The 26,403-nt window shown below is 40.4% G+C and overlaps 1 protein-coding gene across 1 annotated transcript in view; it reads left to right on the top strand.

Moving 5' to 3' along the window:
* OXCT1 (3-oxoacid CoA-transferase 1) overlaps positions 1 to 24,833 on the top strand; it is a 120,825-nt gene extending 95,992 nt beyond the window's left edge. The window contains exons 15-17 of the mRNA XM_006207690.4: positions 11,373 to 11,453; positions 17,045 to 17,146; positions 22,993 to 24,833. Of these exons, the coding sequence (XP_006207752.1) occupies positions 11,373 to 11,453; positions 17,045 to 17,146; positions 22,993 to 23,034 (225 nt within the window). The 3' untranslated portion in view covers positions 23,035 to 24,833. The remainder of the gene's footprint in view (positions 1 to 11,372; positions 11,454 to 17,044; positions 17,147 to 22,992) is intronic.
* Positions 24,834 to 26,403: the final 1,570 nt, after the last annotated feature.

Genomic DNA, 26,403 nt, shown 5'->3' on the forward strand with positions numbered 1-26,403 from the left:
CCACAGCCCAGTCTTCTAAATACAGAGCCATCAATATGATTTCCTTCCTTATTCCAGCTCCTTGTCTTTGAACCAACTGAGCTTAATTGCCTTCCTGACCTGAATCCTTGGGCTTCTGGTGATTTGCAAACTTGACATTGGGTAGCAGGTACCCTCTTCACTCTCTATACCCTTTGTCCGTTCTCCTTTATAATTCTTATTTTGAAATAGAAGCTACCTGTTCTCACCTTGAGACCTGCTATTTTGAGTGGGAGTGGTAGTTCATTTGCCCTTTTGTGTTTAGTGATGCAGCCTTGTGGGAGAGCATGGAGCTGTAAGATTTGCATCTGACTTGCTCCCCATGGGGAGTTCTGTCACAGAAGGATGTGTACCATGAAACAGTTTCATTGTGAAAACTGTAATAAATATGAAATTATCATAAATTGCTTTGTAAACAGTGAGAAGTGAGCAATGAAGCATAAATATGGAACAATAGAAATGAAACCACACAGGTGACTTCTGAGAGATGCCTTGCAAGAGCATCCAAAATACTTCATTTCCAAGGCAAAAGGATGCCAAGCATGCAAATCAAATCCAAATCTTTTCCGGAACATAATGTCTATTTGGAGAAAACTCTTTCTGAATTCCCTTTTGTTGTTACTTTAATGTTGACGCATAGGCACCGAAGTCCGACTCATTTCAGATTATTTTAGTGCATTTGTTTTCAAAACATTGGGCCTGTATTTAGCAAATTCTCTCTCTCTCTCTCCTTTTCTCCCCAAAGTGCTTTCTTTCTCCTCAGCTGGAGTTTCTGATAGAGGAAAAATGGTGCTTCAAACTTCTGATTAGAAATCCCTTATTAAAGCTTTTCATGGAAGCAAGAAAATGTTTTCTAGCATTTCTTCTTTTTCTTCTCTCAGTGGAGAAATTGACATTGAGTTTTAGACCAGAACTGAAGCTGAATGTTTTCCCTAGATACTTTCATTTGAACAAACTAACAAAAAATATATTCGTGATTAAAATAATGATAGTGATTTGTTCACACTTAATAGTTGGCCTTGAAAACTAACCAACAGAAGTGTGTTTTCTTGCCATCTTCACTTTTCACCTGTGGTCCCAGAATGTATGGTTGCTACTGTCTGTTGTCCACCTGGGCTCATTGCTACTGGCCCAGCTCAAGGGATCATGGGACCCTGCCACTTCTTTCCTGCATCTTTTTTTCTGCCTAAAGGCTGGTAGTGGTTGGAAAGAAGATAGAGAGGAGAAGTGTTTCACTCCCGGGGGCCAGGTAACTTCTGCTGCCTTATAGTCAAGTGCACAGCTTAGGGGGCGAATCCCTAGAGTTTTCTAAGACGCAGGAGTGGGAGGTTTGCAATGAAGGTTTAAAACATGAGAAAAGAAATGTAATCCTCTATTTTTGTGCTGCTAATTTTTTTTTTCAGTAACTGGGTGGAGCTGTCACCTGGTCTTCAGGTGCAGCTTTCTTTTTGCTCCTTTTCTCCATCTGTAGGGTTATGGAGGCAGGTTACTTGTAAATGCAGCATTACCTGACCTTTAAAACTGTTGTTTTAATCAGACAAAGGAAACTCTTTCCTTGCAAGTCTTTGCAACCAGCCAGTAGCATCTGGTATTTGGAACCGGGCTGCCTACAAATGCTGCTCTAGAGTAAGCACCAGAACATTTCCCTTGCCTCAAACTGCTTCTGGAGACGAATGGCAGGCACTGGTGTCAAACTAGCTCTGTAGCGCGATTCTCATTTAAGCTTAGACAGCAGGCTTCCAAGTAAAATTGCAAAGTAGGCAAAAATTTTGGTGTTGAGCCACGTTGTTTCTTAAACTTCTTCTCTTGGCATGTCCTTCTTTTGTCTTCTAAATGTGGGGAGAAATGAAGGGAAGGTATAGGAGTTTGAGTCCTTACTAGGTGTAAGGCCCTGGGCATGGCATTGTATGTACTGAATCTGTTAGCCTCTCAGGGACCATTTGGGATGTAGGCAGGTAAGAAACGTGTCCTGGTAAGTGGCAGAGCCAGGAGTTTCACTCAGTTAGGACCAGCCCGTGTTTATCATACCATACCACGCTGCATCCTCACCAAAGCTACCTCTGCACCCCCAGCCCACACCTGCCCTTTTCTGGAAGCTTCACATTTCAGAATTACCTCTTTCTCTTTTTTCATTTTGCCTGGTCAAAGCTCTGCTTGCTTTGGTGAAATAGATATCAGCAAAATATTTAAAAGAAAACAGTCTAAGAATCCAGTTGTGCCCGTTAGTACCATCTCACCTTCTTCCCTGTTGTATTAGAATCTGCCCAGGTTTTAGCTGGACACAAGGTAGCGCAGTGACTGACTGCATTTCCCAGACTCCCCAGCACATAGATGCACCCGTGTGACCAAGTTTGAGTCAATGGGATTTGAGCATTTGCAGTGTGTCTGATTTCTGGGTCATGTCCTCAAAGATAAAGCCGATTTCACTGGACTTTCTTTGTCCCCTTTGTGGCCTTCTGAGAAAGCCGTTAATTGCAGCAGCAGCCTTGGGCCCAAAGTTGTAAACCATCTGCTGAGGCTTGTGGAGCTGCCCTACCAGCCGGGGTCCCTAGATGCCCCATCCTCTTCTTTATCGGTTCTTGCCAGGACTCCTCCTAACTCCACCCTTGGGCCCTCTGCTCTTCCCACCCTCTGACCTTTCTTGGGCACTATCTAAATTTTTGGCATCCACGAGTATTTTTCACTCAATGGCTCCCTAATCCTTATTTCCACACTGAAAGTCTCTAATTGCTCTAGAACTGCATTTCTTCCCTGTTAGACCACTCCTCAACTCCACCTGCAACACAAATACAAGTGAAATCATCACCATTTCCCCTAAAGAGCCTCTTCCACCTGCTTAGCCCAGCTGGAGAAGTGATGATCCCAGCCCCCACCTGGAAAGGCACCCATGGAATGTCTGCCCCTACCCCTACACCTGGCATCTTACATACTGAGTCCACAGTACCCCTGTAACCTGCTCCACCTTGTGTATTTCTGCCAGTTTAGATCTTTGTCACATCCACATGCATCACTGTTGCAGCATCCCAAAGGCCCCCTTGCTGTCAGATAAGCCTCCTTCCTGGTAATCAGGCACACCACTGCCAGGGTGACTGTCTAAAACTAAAGCTGGACTGATTGAGGTCCACATTACTTAGTTCACTTTCACCCACCAGCCTTTTGTCGTCAGCTCCCCAGCAGCTGACCTCATCCTTGTTTCTAGGGCTTCAGTTCTGCTAAGATCTCCACAAGTGCGTCATGTTGTTTCCTACTCTTAGGTGTTTCCACATTCTGTTCCCTTTCCCTTTTTATGTGGCTCACTCCTACCTCCACACAATCACATATAAATAAGCCAAACTTTTATGAATCTGCTGGCTTAGCACCTTCCATCCTCTAGACATTATGAATGACCAAATGAATATTCTTTGATACTTTGTCCTGAAATTTGGTAGAATTATCTTATGTGAGTACGTCAGTTTACTTGTTTATGCAGGCATCAAATATTTATTCTCTTCCTACTTTTTTTTTTTTCTTTTTGGCTGGGGGAGGGAGGTAATTAGGTTTATTTACTTATTTTTAGAGGAGGTACTGGGGATTGAACCCAGGACCTTGTGCATGCTAATAAGCATGTGCTCTACCACTTGAGCTATACCATCCCCCTGAATATTTATTGAGGGCTTACTATGTGCCAGGCACTATGATCAGACCTGAGGACATAAAAAATAGAAAGGTGAGGTTCTTCCTTTAAGCAGCTCAGGGTCTCTTGAGGATAGAGTCATAGAAACCAGTACTTAAAATAGAAGAGTGTACAAAACAGACTGCACAGAGTTGGGCACCCAGTTCCTCTCTTGGGGAGCTTCCCATGGGATGTGGCATTTGCATGGATCTGAAGGATGGAGCAGAGTTTGAAGGGACCAGAGTGTTGCAGGTCCAGGGAATAGGCAATAGGGTGTAGGAGAGCAGAGCATGTTAAAGGATTTACAATTAGGTCCCTGTTGTCAGAGAGCAAAGGGAGAAGAGTTGGGTGGAAACACACATAGCCACACATACGCACGCACGCACACTAGGTCTCTTCTCCACACAGTGGAAAGAGTGATATTTTAAAAATATGAATCATGTTATATCCCTTTTTCCTGGGCTCAAGGGCCCTCCATGGCTTCCCATCTCACTTAGATTCATGTTCAAAGTCCTTATACATCGTCTCTAAAGCCCTACCTGATTTGTCAACTTCAACCCCACTAATTCTCTGATTCCATCTGCTAGGATTCTCACACTTGCCCACTGAGCTCCTGAAAGTTTTTGGAACGTTCCAAGCACCCTCCTGCCTCAGGCCTTTGCATTTGTTATTCTCTATGACTCGAATGCTCTTCGTCAGGTGTCTGCATGGCTCACATCCTTGTTCCCTCGGATCTCAGCTCAGAATATCAGAGAAGCTTTCCCTGACTACTCTGTTAAGCAGAACAGAAGTCCGCCCCCTTCTGGTGCTTCTTCACCCAGTTTCTTCACTAGAATATAAGTTCCACAGGGTGGGAGCTCTATCTGTCTTAACAACTAGAGAAAATCATATGCGATGCACATTAGAAATCAATAAATAATTGTTGAATTCATTAATTCTTCAAATAATAATGATTTTTTCAATGTACAGAGCCCTTTTTACTTTTTCTAAGCAGTTACACATTTACTACCTCTATATTGTCATTGCAATACTCATGTGAGAGTAAGTCTTACTGTTTTCCTTCCAAAGACAAACAAACCAAATTCATTTAACCATAGAGGTTAAATATTCTGATAAAAGTCAAGTCAAAAATTAAGAGCAAAAGCAAGCTGGAAATCCATGTATCCTGCCTCTGGACCTTCATTTCTGTTACCAAACTTTTGGGTCTGGCAAATACCATCGCCACTAACAAGATAAAGGAAAGTGTTTTGGTCTCAGCACTGTGTACTGGAAATGTGTTCCTAAGGGTATAACTTTGTGCTCTGGCACAAAAGCAAGGAAGTTCAGTCATAGTTGTCATTTATTGGAAACAAGCAAAGCTTGGGTACCTATTTTTGAGAACATCAATGAGAACTCTGTTTCTAAAACAGGTTTAGATTTTATTTTTATAACAGTAGGAGGTCTGGATTCATAATTATATCGTTATGAAATTGAGAATAAATCTTTGTGAATAATATTTTGATTAAGTCCAATCCATGTCTGATAGCAAAGATGTCATATAGCAATCTTGAATGCTGTTTTACCTTGTCTTTACTTTTTGTGCAGAGGAGTTATAAAAAGTAAGTGAGAAGGGGGAGGGTAGAGCTCAGTGGTAGAGCGCATGCCTAGCATGCACGAGGTCCTGGGTTTAATCTCCAGTACCTCCATTAAAAAGTAAATAAAAAGAAATAAGCCAAATTACCTCCCCCCCAAAAATAAACAAAAATAAAAATTTTTTTTTAAAAACCCTAATGTGTCTCTTCCTTTCAAAAAAATGTAAATATGATTTATTAATCCTATTTTGGACCAAACATGTTACCAAAAGCTAGCAAATATGAAAGATTTTTTTGAGAAGTTCTTTCTGAGAAGCATTCTTGAGACAATTTTCAGCAACATTGAAAAGTATCCCAAGATAAATAAAGTATTCCTTTTCAGGATAATTCATAATCAACATAGTTTCAGCTGGTTTAATTCATAGAAACTGGTCAATATTTTTTCTTTTCTTTTTTTTTTATTGTCTTGTAACTGCACATCTTTTTTTTTTTAATATTTTTTCATTTGTTAATGATACAATTTTGTAGCTAGAACTGTTTGGGAAAAAAAAGTATTCTCAGGGGAGGGTATAGCTCAGTGTTAGAGCACGTGTTTAGCATACACATGGTCCTGGGTTCAATTCCCAGTATCTCCACTAAATAAATAAATAAGCCGAATTACCTCCCCCCCCCAAATAAAGACACAAAAAGAAGCTGCCACTTAAAAAATAAAAATAAAAATAAACCATTTAAAAAAAACAATATTCATCATTAAAAATAGAAATCTTTACATGGTCTTGCCTTTTTTATTTGTCCTTAAATGTTGGAAATGCCTGCAAAAAAATGTTATAATGGAAAAGAACAGCAGTCCAACAACCAGTAAAACCCTTTAAAATGTCTTATAAAATTTAATTAAGTGAATGACTTTAAATTCTGTGACCTTGAGTATCCAGTTCTTGAGCGCTAACACCAAGAGCAGCTTTCTGAGGGACCGCAGCCATTCGTGCAGGGAAAGAGGAAGTAATTCCTGCTCACTCCTGGGCTCAGCATCCTTAGGCTACAGGCCATAGGATACAATCTCTAGACAGAAAACAAAAGGCCATGGTAGAGAGTTTTGTGTTACACTGAAGAAAAATGGCCTTCTATTCTAAGATCTCAAAGCCCTGAAGACTGTGTTCAGGGAAATGGCTTGCTGTGTCTATTGTCTCATTTGGCTAGTCTTCCCCTGAGAATTTGCCTGTAACCACAAACAGTTATTACATCCACACGTCAAAACCATTTGTGATAGCAACTGTTCTCCGCTTCAGAGCTGGCTGAGTTTTTCCACTGAAGTCCTATATGGCTTGTTGGGATCCCTACCAAGTGGGTGCTGTGTAAAGGCAAAATATCCCAGGAGGATAAACTCAGTGTGAGTAATACCATCGTCATCTTGTCCTTTTATTCTGTGTACCTTGATTTTCTTTATTTAGCAAATCCCAGTTTTCTTTCCTACATCAGTCATCATAGTGATTTTCACAGTCGCAGATTTTGTAAAACTGCGCTCTCCAATATTTTGTATCTGGTGTGTGTCTGTGTGTGCGCATGGAAGGAAGGGGCCTTCTGGCTTCTTCCGTGATATTTTGGCAAGCCCCTAGAGAGACCTGTCCTTGGTCTCACTGCACCACCAAAGTATCTAGCATTCCCTTGCTGGGTTCAGTCTTTGCAGCCCCTCTTTCCCTCAGGTTAATGCAAACCTTGCAGCTTTTAGGAGGGAGCAGCAGAAGAGGTAGAGTAAGCATAATTCACTCGCTTCCTCTACCTACACATCCGTGTGTTTCATATCACAGTCCCGAGGTGTCTCTGCTTCTCCCTTTGCTCGTGCCTTTATCTGTCTTCCCAAAGCTTTGTAAGCCCCTATGCACACTTCTGCTAGCCGCACTTTCCCCAGTGAGCTCAGAGATGCTGGGAATGTACAAGTCCATTTCTTTGGACTGAAAAACAGCCTCTAGTGGTTCATAGACACTCAGTCGCATGGTATTTTACAGCTCCAGCGCTGTTGGCGTTCCTTGGATCAGAATTATAATATTCAGACAGCATTTATGGATCACTATGGTTTGCCTAGTGCTCTACTCATTGCTGCAGATGTGAAGATAAATTGTGCCAGCATGCCGTGAGCTCAGAGTCTAGTGGTGGGTAAAGAGAGGGCAACAGTTCCAACCTGTGTGGTGAGCAGAGGAAGCAGCAGAGCACTTAAGAGCTGTACCAGACTGGGGATGTCCCTCAGACCCTGGAGTGGGGCACCGTATGGGCGAAGTTGGAGATGGTTTCTCCAGGATAGATGACCCCTGAGCCAAGTCGTGAAGAATAGGGAGGGTGTTGCCATTAGAATGTGAGGCGATAGGGTACATGGTGGTATGTGTTTCAGGTGGCATGAACAAAGCCTTAAGTCTTGGTCCCTTAAGGAGCAACCCTTCTAAACTTTGCCTTCTCTGTGCTTGATCACTAGAGCTTTCCCAAAGAAGATGCCGAAAAAAAGAAATACATTGCAGCCACATTTAAGAAGCACTTAACAGAAAAGATGGGCATAAAATGGGGTTTTATGTAAAACAAAGTCTTACATGACGCTCCATTGCCTCGGGTGAATGAAATGTTAACATCAAATGCAAACTCGTCGTTTTGTAAAAAAGAGAGCTTGTTATTTGAGATTAAGTTTGTTGTGATAATGTGAAGCTTACTGTAATAATAAGGGGATTTGTTATCATTTAACCAGAGTTGTTTATTACTGGAGAATTTAGTAATGAATTTCACACAGATATCTAAATAATTAAAGAGCGATCACCACGAAGCAAGGAATAGAAAGTATGAAGGTCTTCAGTCATTTAAAAAGCAAATGGTGAATTCCTGGATTTTGCAGGAGGCCTTGTAAGTGACGCAGGGGCGGGGAAGAGCAAAGCTGGAGAAGCAAGTGGTGGAAGGAGAGTTAGCTATTCACCAAGGTTACGGTGAAGTTAGCAAATGTGGGAATGTCAAAACCAGGAGCCCTGGGAACCAGTCAGGGCGTTTTTAACGCTGCACTTGCCTTTTCTGACATTTCTTCGTGGAGAAAGAAAGAAAGAAGCTGAATGATAAGGATGAACAAGACCCACTAACCCTACATATTCACATGCAGATTCAATCCCTCCTACTTTACTGCAGAACATTTACTTTTCAGAACATTTCATTGGATTCCCACTGTGATCAAGTAAGGAAGACAAAGTAATCCAACAGAAGACTGCGGCACAAAGAATTTAAGGGACCAAATGACTATTAAATGGCAGAGTTAAGATGGAAAGCAGGTCTTCAGACCCTAATATAGCGTTCTTTGCTACCACACTGCACTGCATCTCTTTTTTAGGATTTATTTTTAAATGCTAAAACCTCAGCAATTGTTCCTGCTTTGTGAATCATTCGTCTGTGCAGCTGACATCCAACATTGTGAGGCTCAGCCCGGCATGGTTAGATCAGAGCGCTGAAGTGGGAGTTAGTCACATTTTGGCTTCACAGCTAACCTATTGTTGAATATTGAAATTGTGACAGTCTTTAGTCTTTCTGCATCTCATTTTCTCTCTTTCCTTGAGCTGTCTTATGTCTTGGAGCTCAGTGTGAATAGAGTCCTCCAGCTACATTGCTCTCACTGGAAGAATAAACTTGGTGCCAGCTTCCTAGGCCAGCCCTATATGGTTTGTCCCCAAATATGTGTTGTGGTTTCCTGAGTTTTGTGAGTCTCAGGAATTGGGCCACTTTCTGTGTAATTCTCTGTCCAACTTCATATGGGAACTCAAGAGCTAAAGAATTCCCTGGTAGACTGTAGGAATGTTACATACAAATTGTCTAAATAGTACTAGCGTAATGAGCACTTGCTAGGTGCTGGACACTTGCATCTCATTGAAACCTTGCAATAAGGCCCATGAGGTAAAGCAGATGGAGAAACACGGGCACAGGAACCTTGCCAGCTAGAATCAGACTTTGAACTGAGGTGCTTTGCTCTGCTCCAAAGCAGTAAGCTGTACTGTTTACATGGAAGATGGTCTAGAAGAGGTCTCTGTCGGTAGGGCTCAGTGAATTCTGTCAGTTGAAATTCATGATGGCTCCTAACCCGGAATTGATTGTTCACTGAAATCCACCTGACCGCTTTCACACCAGGTGTAGATCTTGCTCAAATAATGAGAACAATGTGAGAGCTGCCTACAGAAAATGTTCTTCAGAGGCTCACAGGTTGTTCACTTTGTTTGCTGGCAGACCCTGAATTCATGGTGACATGCCTTATGTGAGTTATATTTAAGTGTAAGGAGTCCTAACAACTATAGGAGTTCGAGTGTTCGTCATTAATTTCAGCACTTTAGTTAAGCTTCTGTGACACGTGCAAAAGTCCTTTGAAATCTGGGGATGAAAATAGATCATTAAAAATGAAGTAGCAAAGAAGTTTTATTTCTATAGCTATAAATTTTCTTACACAGTAAGATCCAGAAGCATGTAACTTGTTATTAAATGTGTAATGTTTATCCACTCTATATGTATTTAGCACTAGTTTTGACTACATTTAAGTAATAGAGTTTGTCTTCTTTTGAAATCCATCCAAGATTCCCAATAGACTTCTCTCTTTCTTCCTATTCATTTATTTAAAAAACACCCAATATCTTTTGTGCCATGCACTGGGTAAAAGTATACTAAATCCTTTTAATTGCTGGTACATTGGTGAGTTGACAGGTTATCACAAGGAGTAAAATCTTAATTAAGCCCAGTTATTTGAAGCTCCTTGCATCTGATCATATACTTGGTATGACAGCAGTTTTGAAAGAGATATAAACCAGGTAGCAGGTGCGTATTTCAGTAGGTAAAACGTTCAGGTGGCCGAAGATGATCATGGCATCATGTGTGGTGCTTTTCGACCCAAAAAGGAAGCAATGGAAGCATGTTTTTGCCATTTTTAATAGAAGATCTAGAGTGTGATAAATTAGCCTTACGGGAAATACTAATTTAGGCTCCTGGTGGTGGATACTTAGAAAGGAGCTTAATCATAATTAGCAGAAAATGATCTGAAGATCAGATCATCAGAGCTAATGTTTCAGCTGTGCTCCCTAGATGTGCCTGAGAGGCTGCCTCTGTACTCAGTGGGGGAGGCAGGGTTAATGGGTGAAAATCTGCTTTCCACGCCCAATTCCTCTTTTATTTTATGTTTGGAGAAAGGGTGCTGTAGCTAAAGGAAACTTTGAAAAGTGTGGCTATAGACCAGCTCAGACATTTTACCAAAGCAAACTGAGGCTCAGCCAAATTCCCAGAAAAAAATAACTATATAAGAAAGTGAATATAATTGTAGTTTTCTACACTACCTGGCCCAGCAATGAACAGTTTTACATAGTTATTTTGTCATCATGGTGTAAATTCTGACCATTGAATTACCTACAAATTGTGACATAGCTGTGTTGGGAGAACTGAAGATGGTGGAGCACGAGGATTTGTGAGAGGGTTAAGTCTTCATATGCATCAATAAGAAGTTAGTGGGTAATGTCTAAAATTGATTAATTAAGAAATAAAGAGCTTGTTCAACATAGTATTTTAAAATACAGAGGTGAGAAGAAAGCCTATAAAAGTATAAAAGAAAATGCCAAAAAAATAGTGAAATCGATTACTGTTGGGAGCATGTCTAATTGGTACGAGAGGGAGGCAAGAACTGTTTCTGGTGAATATATTACTTTTTTAACAAATAAAATTAAAACTTAAAAAAAGGGATATTGTTTATTTGCATTAGTGTATGCTTCCTGCTCTTGGTAAATAATAGCTTGTGTTTGTCAAGAAGACCATTCCCTGGAAGAGAAAAATCAGCAAGATGCTAGGAGTGGAATTTCTCATTACGTGATCTAAGGGCTGAGGCGTGAGAGATCAGCTCTGTGGCAGGGTGTTTCCTAACTAAATCAGTTATGCCTTTGGCTATTCATTTGACATTCTCCCTAAATTATTTTAGGGACAGAAGCTGCCACCAGAAAGAAAGTAAAAGCATGACTGTGCAAAGACTTTGAAACAGGCTATACTTAGGAGACAATTTCTCCAATAGTTCCTGTTTGTCCTGTGTTATATCAATTCCAAATAAGAATCGGTCCCTAACTACTCTTTTTGATGTTTCTTTTTTGAAACAGGGAAATGCACATAAAATCATGGAGAAATGTACATTACCACTGACAGGAAAGCAATGTGTCAACCGTATCATTACTGAAAAGGTGAGGTGCCTCTCTCTTTTATTTCCTCTAGTGTCTACCACCTCCTTTTCTATTTATAAGCATTTTAGAATGTCTTTTGTTACCTTCTAAAAGTGTTTTACATTGGTAGTCATGGGATTAATTTAATCCATGGATAGACTGAATAGGAAGATTCATCAACTTAATGTTTCTAGATGTAGAATTCTTAATGTACAATTCTCAGGAAATACACATATGCACACAGAATTGAATTACTGTCCTTGGTATCTTTGACAGTGTGATAAAATCAAAGAAAAGTTGTATTGGTCTTTATAGTCGGACTATTAAGATGGATGATATATGCAAATTTAAGAATATATTGATCATTCCTACCTTTCTTCTTTGCTTTCCCAAACCGCAGTTTCAAATTGCTGGATTTCATTTTATGAAACTCGGTAAAAATTAAGTTTTAATCATTTAGGTGTAAATTGCTGTACAGGCCCCACAGTGAATCAGGAAGTCTTTGGTTCTTGCAAGCTTTCGGTCCTCTTTTATAAAGCAGACTTCAGAACACACCAGCCATTTTAGTGCTCCTCTAGATTTTGTCTTCTTAAATAGAAAATACTGGTTAATGGTACAACTGAAACTGTTCAGATCGGAGAGAAGCATCACTGGCACTTGCCTACAGTCACCTTTCTGACCCAGATTTGAATCTAAGATGTTGAAATGACATAGGTCACATAAGACAGCTGGGAAGGTGCCATTTTCTTGATTCAGTGTCTTGATGAACCACAAAACAGAGTTCTCTAGATGAGGGATGTTTGTTTATGTGTTTTCTCTTAATGATGCTGACCTTTTGGCATTAGTCTGGTTGAGAACCCTCATTCAGGTGTGGTATGAAGTACCCTAAAGCAGCCCCTTGAATTAAATTAGGAAGCTCATAATGCTTTTCAGAAGCCACATTTTAAAGCGAGTTCTGTCCTAAATGGTGCCTTCCCCAAGACTATTTTTGTAGACCCAATCAAGTTGATGTGTAGAAAAGAGAAATTGGATGAAAGGACAGAATATTTCATCTCAATGTTTAGTCCGTGAGTCTTACTGCTTCTTAAAACCCCCAAAACCATGGACAGGACTTGCTGAAAAGAATCCATTACTTTGAAATCAAAGACGAAATAGTCCTTGATCCTGTTTTCTTTAATAAAGTAAGGTGGTAGGTACAGCTTGTAAGGATAATTCCAGCACCACTGTACCCCGATCTTCCTCTTCTCCCAGCTAAGCCCTCCCCCTGCATCCCCACTCCACGTGTGCCCTAACCTTGTTCTTACCAGTTCAGTGCTCCTACCTGCACACCTCCACTCGACTCTGCCTCCCCGAGGCCTCTCCACCCTTTAAGTCTGATGCAGTTTCCATCTTCTTCGCGAAGGGGTTTCTGACAGCTTAACACTCACTACTCCATCCTCCGAGTGGTCCAACGTTCGTTTTGACACTTATCATCTAATACCCACATTTTCTCATGACATAACTCATGTGTTATTTACCTCTACTGCCATTAAAAAAAAATTCCTTATACCCTTTCTCTCCATTCACATTGTTGTTTTATACATTCAGACATTTAATAAGCATGGTTGAGCTCCTTCTCTGAAGTGAACTGTTGCCAACAGTAGATACAGAAAGCAGGACATTCTCTGCTCCCAGGGAGCACATGAGGGGGAGCAGACATCAGGCATCCAGCAGTACCAGTAGTCAGAGTAATACTTGTGGTGAATTTAGTCCACAAGGAAGAGTCTTGTCAGCTGCTGAGTTAGAAGAATAGAGGAAGGCTGCTTAACAGCCTGGGGAGAGTATCTAAGAAAGCTTCTAGGTGGTACACAATGTAAGCTTGTAATGTATTTTGCAAGGCATTTCACAGTCCGTATCTCTTCCCTTCCAGTCCCAGTTCTTCTCTTTTTGCCTGAGCATTCTCCCCACTTCAGCCATACTAAAATGCTGTGAGCTATGTCACCCACCCCAACCCCCCTCCATATTCTTCTGGGACTTTGCACATTCTTGTCTCTCTCCCTGGAATGCTCTTCCCACCCCAACCATCTGGCCAATTCCTGCTCATCTTCTATGTCTCAGCTGTATGTTTCTTCTCTGGCAAGTCTTCCCTGTCCCTCCGCAGGTCTCCTGGATGCTTCCCTGAGTCCTAGTACTCACACTGCTCACTGTATTGAAGTAACCTCCTGCCTCTTCCTGTCTCACTCATCACTATTTGTCCAGCCTAAACATGGTGCTAGACCCATGCACAGTGAATGTCTGTTGAATAAATACGATACTTTTCTTGATGAGAAAATTGATAGATTGAGTGATGAGTCTTGAAAGATAAGGAGGAGTCTTGTAAGTGAAAATAAGACCAAAAAGGCCCTTTTAGGCAAAGGGAAGAAAATAGGCAAAGTCATGGAGGTACGAAGAAAACAGCTTACTCACGGACCTGCCTGTGGAGTGTGAGGGCATGACCAGAGATTCTGAAGACTGAAGTTGAAAAGACAGTGAGGGGCCAGATGACGAGGGAACGTGAATGTCTTGTTAAGAAATTGGGTTTTATCTGGAAGGCATTTAGTGATTTTTAATAGTTGGGGGAACACAACTGGTTAGATTTGCACTTTGGAAGGAGCACCGTAGCTTGTATGTAGAGTAAAGGCGGAGAGATGAGACTCTTTCAGTGTTCTTGCCCAGAAATATCAAAGCCCTAACCCAGAAGACAGAAAGAGGGATTTGAAAGAGATTTAGGAGGTGGACTCAACCTAACTCGATGATGGGTTGGACATGGTTGCTAAGGTAGAGGAGATTCCTAAGTTTTCCAGCTAAAGATTGGTTGACCTGTTTTATCTTTGATGAAGCCCAGGACTGTGGGAAGAGAGAGGGAGGAGCAGTAGGAGGCAGGTAAAGAGTAGGTTCAGTTTGAACATACTGATTTGATCTTCCTAAGTTAACGTCCTGAACCTCCAGTCAGAGAGTTCTGATAAGCAATTGGAGGTGTGGATCTGGAGCTCAGAAGAGAAGTCACCATTGGAACAAATACATGAAACTCATTAGCACATGGGGATAATTGGATCCGCAGATGATGTTGTGCAGCAAAAATGAGTAAAGGGAAAGGTAGCAAAGTGTGGAACTTTGGGTGCCTCAGGGAAAGGAGTGGCCCATGTTTACTCCTGTGCTCTATTTGTAGTAGGTGCTTAATGACTTTTGCAGTGCCATGAGGGCAAGGGATGTGTTACACCCTGACGGAGCAGATGTGGGACTAGAATTCCACTTTCAGCTCTTAAGGAAAATCCCATTACTTTGCCATTTGAAAAAGACTTTGGAAATGTTATGACTCTAATTTCTTGATTTTGTATTGCTAGAATGAGGTTATAAAAGATGCCTTCCTCATCTGACTTGGGATTAACTGCTTTATCCATAATGCAGCCTTTTATGATGGTGATACCGTAATTAAATTATTCATCTATAAAACAAATAAAGTAATTGAAATATTATTCTTGGTAGTTGAACCACTTACTGTAGCTTTTAGTTTTTAGTTTCCATTTTTATCAAGGTTTTTGTTTATATTTTATACCACTAAATGGAAATCTTCATACATATTTCAAAGGTAAATTCCCCATGTGCTAATCATAGGTGCTTGGCTTTCCAAAAATGACCTTGAGAGCTAATTGGAGATAAATAAAGTTGTTAGTAAAAGGTTTTTAAAACCAATAGGTCATTTGCCGCAGATTTTTATCTTCTCGATCACTGAAGCCTTATTCATAATTCCACAGTTATCTTCTCCCCCAGTCCCTTTCCTGCCTGTTTGCCTGTTCTTAGTAACACAACTCAAAAGCTCTTTTTCTCTTACTTGTTCCATTTGGATAAATTTACAGTTGTTCATAACATGGGGGAAAGGAAATCAGTATGAATGATGCTCCAGTACATTTTCTGCAAAGGAAAATTGTCCAGTTTAAAAAAAAAACGTAATTGTCGTTTTGGAATTAGATAACCTGCTACAGCATACAGACATACCTAAATGATTTATTTTCCCCCTCAGAACACATTTCTCCTGAAGAAAGTTTTTTCTAGGAGTGTAAAAATGTGCAAGCAACAAAGAAGTTTGCTGAAATATTTTGTCCTAAATTTAAATAATCTTTTCCAGTAAAATCAACCAGATTATCTATGAGTCCATCAAACAGAGAGAGCAAGTTATCTCCGGTTCCCCATGATGTTTTGCTCCTGGGGAGAAATATCCATTAACTGGAGACACATAAGCATTCCAGGGCTTTGATGTGGATTCATACACAAGTGACAATAAGTTAAGCTATTAAGGAGAAAGAATATGCCTCTGTGGTGCCCCTGCTATGTCCCATTCTAAGCCTGCAAATAATAGTTGAATTTAAGGTAAAGCCAGAAGAGAGGAGAGATCTGGGAAGCATAATATTTAAGTCTGAGGGAGAGTAACCGTGAAAACTCAAGGAAGGAGCAGTGCCTGCTGCGTGGGAGGGCAGCTTGAGGAGCCAGCCAGTTAAAGTCAGAGGGAAGCCATTTGCAGGTTTAAAGTCTTTATTTTCAGCAAGCTTACAAGTCACGCCCCAAGCTGTCATTTTTAAACACACTCCTGGTTAGGATGCTATTAAGAAGACACAAAGTCATAGGGAAGCCATTTAGCATCACATCAGCAGGCAGTCTGCCTTGACAGTGAGCCTCCTACCATTTCTAAACAGAGCCCCAGTGACCATCTCAGAAGAATGTTTTGAAGAATTCTTGGGTGGGAGGTGATATTCCATGACTTTGTTTGTCCCTTCTTCTCAAGTTGTCAGACTGTTAAGCGTGACAGCATGTGTTCTAAATCAGACACGACAAGTTGAGTCTACCTTCTTAGGTCAAGCTGTATGAGTTGGCACCACCATCACTTGGTGGTACCCACCAGAATGTTGAAATGGAATGTTTAGGGTAAGGTTAGCCTTCTCATGCTTGTCCTAAAAACATAGGCGTCTTCACTGGATTTGCATACCAGAGATTCTCATGCTATCCTCTTGGACCCGTGTGTTTTCACAGGACTTAAAGGGAAAGCTTTAATATTTACATTGGGCAAAGGTGGGGGGTCTTTTAGGGTCCAGTTATCCCCTTATAATGACTCCAAGCTGCTTGAGAGCACCTTCTTTGCTTCCTTTAATTCTTTACTCAGAAGCATTGATCACCTTTCCCCCCATCAGCCCTGTGCTTTCACCTTCCAACTACCTCCTCCCTCCCTGCTTTTCTTCATTCTTTTCTGTCTTCAAATCATTATTAATCATCTAATTAAAATTTTGACCATAAATGTTAGATCTAACTAAAAGTAATTTTAAAAAAAACTGGTTATAGTAGTAGTAGATGCCATCAGTAGTCAACACTCGTTTATCTTCTGACATCAACAGATTTCTACAACTAATTGCCAGTTAGGGAGCTGGCATGTATTCTCACCAAAGTATAATAGTTACAGTTAACATTTGTTTTCATTGCTGATTTTCAGTCATTTACCCTAGTTCTGTTCTCTCCGTAAAGAACTTGAGAGGTTATTTGTGTTATGCGCCATAAAATAATTCCTGTGATAGAAATTGGCATTGCCATTTTCTTAACTTTGACAGGCTGTGTTTGATGTGGACAGCAAGAAGGGGCTGACTCTGATCGAACTCTGGGAAGGCCTGACAGTGGATGATATAAAAAAGAGCACGGGATGTGATTTTGCCGTAAGTATTTCTGTGAACAAATCCAGCCATTTGTCCTGTATCCCAGGCTTTATTAATGGCTGTTTACAGGACATGAACCATTAATTTGTGATCATTTTTGGAGTTGACCTTTGCAGAGAACCGGAGTGGAAGGAAGGGTGCCTCCGATGAGAGCAGGTGGGAGCAGGAGCAGACTCTGACTCACAGGCCAGGGTTGGGCTCAGGAGTCAGAAGCAGGAGGAGGGGGATCCACCAGGAGCTGCTGGAACAGAGCATTGCTTGAACGCTAAGCTACTTTCTGTAAAGTCCTTTGCAACTCTGTGTTCTTGGGTTACGGATCAGCCGTGGCCAAACCTAATTAACTCAAAAATGTGAGCCACACATAGAGAAATGATGCTTCCTTATTTTTAAACCCATCTGTGGCTTATGACGTCCTCCTTGATGAATGTCTACACCTGATAATGCCATCCGCTGAAGATATTACAGTGTTGAGCTTTTGACACCACCAGATACATAGTCACAAAGTGTTTCCCATATTTGAAGGAAAACTTAGTGCATTGAAACTCTGACTTATAAAGCAGATAAGAACATCATGGGAGTATCCACTTAAAAAATCTCCAGATCCCTTTTTGAAACAGAGAATAATACTGGAATATAAAATAATCACCCTTTAACATAAGTGCTGTATGACATGTGAATCACCAATCAACTGCCTAATGAGGGTTGAGAGGACAGCTCGGTCCATTTGAAGTTAGTCAAAAGTAAAGGTGAAATGTGTCTGAAAAAATGAAGAAAAAGAATTTGCTTCTCACATACCCTTTAAAAAAAACAGCTCTTCAGGTTAAAGTGAAATATATTTATAATGAGAAGAAATATTGCAGCTACTCATCCTGGAGAAAGTAATTTAACAAAACTTATTTGATAAATTATGCATATATTTCATACATTTCTTCCTCAGGTACTATATGCTTGGCTGGTGCCTATCAGTGCATAACAAATTTCTGTAAAAACAGTTTTGCTGCATAATTCATCATCCACATATAACTGCTTCTGGTACTACATGAAGGTCTTTGTCTATTAACCTTTTTTGAATTTCCCTTTGGAAGAAAGAGCTCTTCAGCAATACCGTACATGAAAAGCACTTCTTTAATTAGCTTTTCAGTGACCTTAGGGGGTAAAAAATGGGATTTGTTTTACTTTAACTATTTAAAATTCCTTACTCCAGTGATAAAAGCAAACAATTCTTCTTACTTAATTAAATATTCTTTGTAATTTTTTTCCCCATATGGATGAGTTAACCTCTTCTTCAGCAAATAGCATTTTTGAGATTTATGAAATGTTCAGTTCTCTGCTGTAGAAGAGAATTGCAAAAGAAGACCCTCATTATTATCAATTTCTTTTTTCAGTCGTGTTGGTAAATCAGGAATGATAAAGATGGAATTTTACTGGTTTTGCTTTTTTTTTTTTTTTAAGTGCTAGTTTCCATGTCTTGATCCATTGAAAAATATCTCCATGACCCCCCCACTTTTATTAAAGTACCAACCATCCTTCTCTTTTTGGTATTAACTTGTAATCTTGTTTCCTTCAAATTAGGCTATTGAAATGAAGTGTTAATTTGTGTATCAGTGTTGTCCTTAAAATGAGAAAGTTTAGTATCAGCTGAGCCATCTTGACAGAAGACCCAGTTTTTGAGGATCTGGTGATCAATGGCATCTCTTTAGACCCTGACAGATGAAGTCACACGTATCAAATTCTCTGTAAGGCTGAGAACTGGAGTGTTCTGATGAACAAGATGTTCTGCTTCATAGCAGGGTTATCAATACGATGCAGTTAATAAAAGTATATGGGGACAACATTTTCATTGGATAATTCAGAAGGTACCCTGTATGACGGTTACTGTATATATAGCATTTTACTCTGTGTGTGACTACATACAACTTACTCAAGATTTCTGTTTGAGAAAAGGCCCACTCAGCCTTCACTGTATACTGAGAAGTAAACATTCTAAAAGGGAACACTTAGACAGCCAGGTTGTTGCATAACAAAGGAAAAAAAGTAAACAGCCTAGGTCAAAGTAATTGTGAAACTGTGTTGGTAAAAGTCCCGTATACCTAAGAACATGGGCAAGTGCATGGGAAAAGTATACATTTTGGGAGTATAAGCTGATTGAGTAAATCCTGAGAATTTCAAAGAAAAAGACAAAATATGTCAGCATCAGAGAACAGGACATGGCAAAATTGTGGCTTCAGAGTATTAAAAAAAATAATGGCTACAATGAAATATTTGGGCAATTTAAAAAAAGAATCAAAAGAATCACTAAGACTTTCCTGTATGCCCCAGTGCAATTAGCAAAAACAACAAAAAAAAAATGTAAAAGAAAAGTATGTTCTTTAAGTATCACCTGAAATAGCTTCTTTAAAAATTTATAAGGACTATAATGCCAGTTGAGAAGAGTTTTCTTCTCAATTAATAGGAAAGTCTCTTCAGGGTCACATTATGGCTTAAACTCCAAAGGAAGCTGTGGAAATTTTATTTTAAAAAAATGCAAATATTGACTCTATTTCTGGAAACTTCACCACACTTCTAAAATAAAATTCTGTTCAGGAGTTGTTCACAGCAAGAGAAGCCAACCCATAATGGACAGAGATCTTGTTCCATATGATCACTTTCCTTCAAAATGCAGCTGTTATAAAGGAAGAGACTTTCCTCTGTATTTCTTGGGGATTGAGTACTGAATCTGGTGAGAGAGATAAAGGAGCTGGGCAGGTGTAGAGGCTAAAAGCATCATCGTTGTCATAAAGCCTGGATAAAGGATGTGACTTAGGGGTTTAGCCACACCAGCTTTCCCAGATGTGAGCCCCAGAAGTGGGAGAGACTTCAGCTCCCAGTTGCAGGCAGCCTTGGAATATCAGAGGTGTCCTGCACAAGGGCCAGCCTTTCCTGCTGAACTTCTTTTCCTGTGGCTAAGAGCAAAGCAGTGTACGTGCTCCCTACATTAGGCTGATCCTCATGAGGAGGAAGAGTCAAGCTGAATTTCACATGCCTTAGTCCCTCTGCCCAGATAGCCATTCGGTTGTCAGGTAGGGGACACACCTGCTGCCAGAGTATTACACTAATAGGTGTCCTTCCACATGGAAGGGAGTATGAGAAGTGGGGAGTAAATGCTCCACCCCAGCGCAGTTGCTTGGTAGAGCCATACGCACACGTTCATCCTCTACAAATGCCTGATGGTGGTGCTGTGCTGAATACTTCTCTCTCTCTCCTTTGATGCTACTGGCTCCCAGCATTTGTTTGACTAAGGAGTCCTTTGGTTTATTTTTTTCCCCACTCACATTTTGAAGAAAGCCTTTCTCTCAAATAAATATCCAGTAATAATTCATTTACAAAGAGTCCAAGTGATTGCACAGTTCCTCATATTAAAACTGTGACAGGCTATACTGCTTTATTTTTGGCTGTACTTATATCACTCAGTGTGTTACTACCAGTTATTTGATGGGCTAGATAGAAATAAAGATGAAAGAGGACACCCCATCACTTATATTCCATTATCCCCAAAGTATCTTTTTTCTAGTGGGTTGTTAATTCAATTAGTTATTAATATTTCTTTCCTGATGCATGCTTAAGTTACATAAATAGGTTTTTCTTTATCATATATGTCTGTGGACCTTTTGTAAACTAGATTATTTCTTTCTGTTTGATTTTTTTTTTAATTTAAACGTTTAAAAATTGAATCCATAGTTGAACATCGTGTGGTAGGATAAACTTCCCAAGGTCATTAGTCATCCGTGATTATTCCTTAAACACCCAGCGTATGTCCCATATTGAGCTGTGAAATGTAAATAAAATAGAACAAATTTGCACTGTTTCTACTCCCAAGGGCTTTGGTCTTATTCTTTAGGGAGGAATACACCTAAACCACCAGTGGCAAAAAAATCAAATAAGAATCCTGCTTGTTTATATGTTTGCAGTGGAATCTGAAAGAAGCCAGATGCAGACATTCTTTGCCACTTTGAATAAATTTGTGCTGTCAGTATCTACTGAGAACTGGTATTATGCCAGAATTAAACAGTATACTCTTTAGGTTTCAACGGACTGGGAAGATGACGTGTTAGTGTATCTTCTGCACTTAAATCATGTAGTCCTGTGCTTAACCTGCAGGTCCCTTTGGCAGGATAGTCTGCTGCAGCTTAGGTGGGCTTACAATGTCGATGAGCCTGTGAGAGAACAGAGGAAATGGTGATTTAGTAGGTGCTTTTCATTACAGAAATAGACAGGCCAGGTCAGTCTGCATAAAGGTTCATCTTCTTTTCTGATGAAAGTCAGTTTCCACATTGAGGATATAAATGATACCAAGAGCTCAAAATAGGGCCAACATGACAAGGAGAAGAATCAGATGTTTGGTTTATTTTAAGTTAAGGTGTCTGGTTTCCTTTTAAAGGAAATGCTCTACAGCACCTATTGGAAAATGATCTGTTTTCAAAAAAGGAGAGCTTTGTTTCATTAAATTATTCCCACAGATGCTCTGTTGTTTAAAAAAAGAAAATGGATTATTCGTGAGACACACTTTCTAAATACTCAGAGCCCATATGTCTTTATTCTTTTCAGTAGAGTCGGAGATGTATGCAAATGAGGGCTGTGACTTTTGTCTCTTATATGTCTATTAGTTTGTTTATTCCTGTGTTTCTCTTCTTGGAACTGGCAAGCTGAATGAGCTGTCATTTAGCCTCAGATGCATAACATACCAAGCCACTCCAATCCTTTTTATTTTGGTCATGTCATTCCCTTAGTACAAAAAATGGAAAAGGGGGCATTATCTTTTAACATTGTGTGGAGTTAATAAACAATTTACAAATGAAGTAGAAATACTTAACCTTATCAAAGCCAGGTGATTGCCTACTTCTATTTTTAATACTGACTTAACCTCTGTTAGAAACCTTTCTTCTAGTTCTTTAAACCTTATGTAACCCACTCACTCAGTCATTCATTTATTTATCCATTAATTTAACAAAATATTAACTTTATTTTGGAAAGCAAGTTAGACCCACTTCAATTGCCACTTCCCTGAGGGGCTCAAAAATCACCAAAACTTTAATATTCCCTACTGTGCTTCCCATGAGACCTGTTACTAGGACTTCATGGATATTTGCAGATTAAATGAAGAAGTCTGTATCTGCCATTACACCCTGAAAGATCTGTCAGAATTAAGCCAGACCACTTTAGGTTTGTTGCTCCACCAGCTCTACCACTAAATGTAGACCTGTCTTCATGTTTCTCTGCTTCAAGACTCCTAGGAATGCACTTGCTTTTCTGTACTTTGAACATAATTGTAGTTAATATTTAATGCTATTACCTCCTTTTTGTAATAACTTGGAATCTTTTCACTGCCTTTATATCATTTGCACTCTGATTATGAAATTTCTGATAAAACTTTGTCATCCAAAGATTACATTAATTGTCTCTCAACAAAACTGTGACTTGACTGGGCCTATTTTGAGGGTTTTGAAACTTGAGCCTTGCCCTGTGTCTCTCTTCTGAGTGAAGTTTCCTGTCTCAGAGCTTAGTGGTCCATTCAGTAGAGAATTTGGCTATTTGGACCCTTTGTCTCCCACTGTTCCCCCTCCATCTCCTGCTAGTTGCCAGCCTTAGTCATCCCTAATTTAGAAGCTATAAGGCAAGAAGGTTGAGAACTACTAAAGACACAAAATGAAAATGGAAAAGGGGGTCTTTGTCTCGGTAGTTCGGGATGGACAAACATGAGGAAACCCCGCTGCTTGTTGCCTACATCATTCAGGTTTGGAAATTCAAGGGAGAGATGTTTATACCATGATGTTTTTCATAAGTTGATTTTTTCCTCTTTCTTTTACCAGGTTTCACCAAAACTCATGCCAATGCGGCAGATCACAACTTGAAATGTGGAGTAGACGTTTGTCCCAAGCTGCGTGTTTTTCATTTTAATCACATAGGATTTTATTGAAGGGACATCAGTAATCGTAACTGTGTATCCAACAAGCAGCTGTTGACTGATTTCTCCTAGCATCTTACGCTTTATACAGCCATGTAGACTCTGTCCTCTCAAGCGTACTGTGACATTTTAATGAAAAACAGAAAGAAAAAATATATGTGATTATCTTATTTGTTTTATAAGTGCTGAGGAGGCTGTCTTTACAGTTGGTGCTCACACTGGGTTTCATCTTCTGTGGTGTGTACATTAGATCGGGTGCAGCTTGTACCAGAAGGGGCCCTTAGGAAGAGTGTTACTGATGTGCTTTGCCTCTTAACTAAATCTTCACATGTAGAAAAAAAAAGAATGAGGGAGGAAAAGAACTCCACCCAGAGTATGCCCAAGGCAGCATTGTACTAATCCTGAAAGGTAACATGTATGTGAATTTTAATGAGGAGAAATGCTGTCATAAGGATTATGTTTTTCCTTGAGCCTCCTCTGTCTTTTCTTTTGGAGCCTCTGATTTTGTGGTTTCATTATATTTCACTAGACCATCCCTTCTCCTTCCACACTTTTTATAACTAAATAGATGCCCAAGAAGGCAGCCAGAACTTCTCTGTAGGAGAAGTAACCTGGTTTGTGGGAGAGACCAAAGGGTGAAGGGTCTACTGGTGCTGACATCCCACCAAGAAGTTGCCTTTAGAAACAAACCAACCGTCTGTGCTTTGCCAAAGATTACAGTTTATTGTAGGAAGAGGGCTACGAACCTAACTGATCTCGTCAGTTTTCTCATTTTCAAACAGATCAGTATCCCTGTGTGTCCAGAAGGATCCTTAAGAGTCTTTCTCTGTGTTACTGTGTGCTTCTTGTGTAGTACCTCCTTTCACGCCAAGAGGGACTGTGGGGTAATTCATCATGAACCGTAGGAACAATGACAGGAGAGTTCAAAGAGTCTTTCTTCTCAGGCTTTCTTTTTTCTGCTCAGAAAAGTTTCTAAATATTGAATGCCTTTTTCTACAGACAGCATTCTGTCTTCTGCTCAGATTTCTTCCTTGAACAAAGTACTTTTAATTCAGCTTTACCAGACTAGGGAAGACAGTGATGAGCAAATCCAGGATTTGAAGAGCAGTGGATTCATTCTTAGAAAATAAACGTGGCAGATTAGGTTTTGTAAGGGACTTCTCCTCTGAGATACCCTCGGTAGGGAGTATACCCAGCATCTTGGTGACCAAATGGAAGAACACTTCGGTCACCCTGAAGACAGGCCGGAGTGCTGTCCTCTGGACAGAGGTAGGCATGGTCCAGTGCAATAGATCATTCCTCTGGCACCAGACATAGGAATTTATGCATATTTTTCGGTGATGGTTGTCACTGAAATTCACTTTCTCTTCAGGTACAGCTACAGTTCTGTCATACGAGAGGAAGGAGAGGGCCTTTTGGTGAGACGCACACTCCGTATATATAAAATGGTCTTTCTGACTGGCTGGGTGGTTGAAAGCATGTTTTCCCAGTACTGGGAAAATGGACTTTTTAAAGGATTTGTGAGGTCTGGAGAATAATACAGATCCATGTTAGCATTGTGGTTTGGAAAATGTATATTGTTGATGGCCGCTGTATTGGCTAACTTACTTGTGTATCACTCTGTGAGTCTGAGACTGTTTCTCACTTTGAGTGGCAGATCCTAAGCAGATGACTTTATATTCTTGATTAAAGGTACCACGTATGTTCAGAAATGTGTTAAGAAATACAATGAATATTCCAAGTTGATACAGACGGCGTCATTGTCCTTTTTCTCACTGGGAATGACACGACGACACATGGGAATAATACAGCAGACACCGGTGAAATGGCCAACCGTAAATCACGTTAGCATGCTCCACCACTTCTGACCAACTTACTGCTTTTCCTTTTGCTCCTACCAAAGAAAAGAGATGGGCCTTCATGAAAGAAGAGATGAAACGTTTACCTAAATGAATTCTGACTTTGCCTCTTGTCAGAGTCAATCATTTGTCTGTAAAAATTGATTATCCCAGGTTTCATGTGTTAATATTTCTTTGCTTTTATTTAACGTTCCTTTAGGATGCACACACGAGTAATTTCCCAGAGGTGCATTGAGTTTGCATTTTGAAGCCGCTCTAGTGGTGTCTACCCAGCATCTATGTTGCCCCTCTGATCATAGACTCACCCGCAGGCCAAGACGTTGGGCCTGCATGTGCCCAAGACATGCCTCTTTTTGTAGCTCTTCTTTGTCCAGAGTGATTCTATCCAGGGGTGGGCGTATGACCCAAAATGTACCATTCAGGCTATTTATCCTATATTCAAAAACTGGAGATGAGAGAGAAGCCATAAGAATGTGAGTTTGGCACCAATATCCCTTCCCCCACACACCCCAAACACATACACATCCCTTACACACACCCCATACCCCCCTCCACACACACATCCGCTACCAGCTGAGCTGCAGTTGGAAGGAAAGAAGTGGAAACACAGTGAGCTGTAGGGAGGGAGCAGCCTGGTGGAACCTGAGTTCCTGGTTCTGCATGTGTCTAAGGCCAGCTTCTTTTCTGCCATACTTGGACTTGAGCCCACGTCTCCATTTTTGCTTGAGCTGGGACTTTGTCACCTGCAACCAGAGTGTGAACTTGAACAGCTTTTGTAATTCTTGCGTCCTTAGGAGGGATCCGCTCTTCTACAGAAGTTATGCAGAATACGAGCAAAACTGCTTGTACCTGGGCCCAGAGAACACATGTGAGAGCATTTCCAGGTGCCACCCAGTGGGTCAGAAGGTTGTGGGTAGAGGTTTTCTTTCTCCTACAATCTCAGTATAGTCAGCACAGCTTTGAAAGTTATTCCAGTGGAAGTGTAAGTAGAGACTTATTCATTGGAGACTTACTCATTTGCACTAACCTTTTCCCTTTTTTTCCACAAAGTGTGATCTTGAGTTTCTCAAGCTTATTTTCAGATTCTTCATTTTGAAAATGAAAAGAATATACTATGTTCCACAATGGTTCTATAAGACATAATTAATACACTTGGTTGCAAAAAATACTGACAGATCTTTTAAAAATGTGTGTCACAATACTACCTTGGGGCAGACCTGTCAGATGTGCCTATCCTTTTATTTTTCAGTGTCTCCACAGCCTTCCCACTTTAAGCCTGTACTGAACATCAAAGTGGGTTTAAGCATAAATACCAATGTCATGTGGTCTGAATGTGTGTCTGCGTGACGTATACTTGGAGTCTCCTGCTTCCATAATGTTAAACGTGTCTAGGTGAAACCACCTGAAGACACCCTTTTGAGACCACAAAGCAAGTCTCGTGAGAGTAATGCCGACAC

The sequence above is a fragment of the Vicugna pacos genome, chromosome 3 (genome assembly GCF_048564905.1).
Source record: "Vicugna pacos chromosome 3, VicPac4, whole genome shotgun sequence".
Lineage (NCBI taxonomy): Eukaryota > Metazoa > Chordata > Mammalia > Artiodactyla > Camelidae > Vicugna > Vicugna pacos.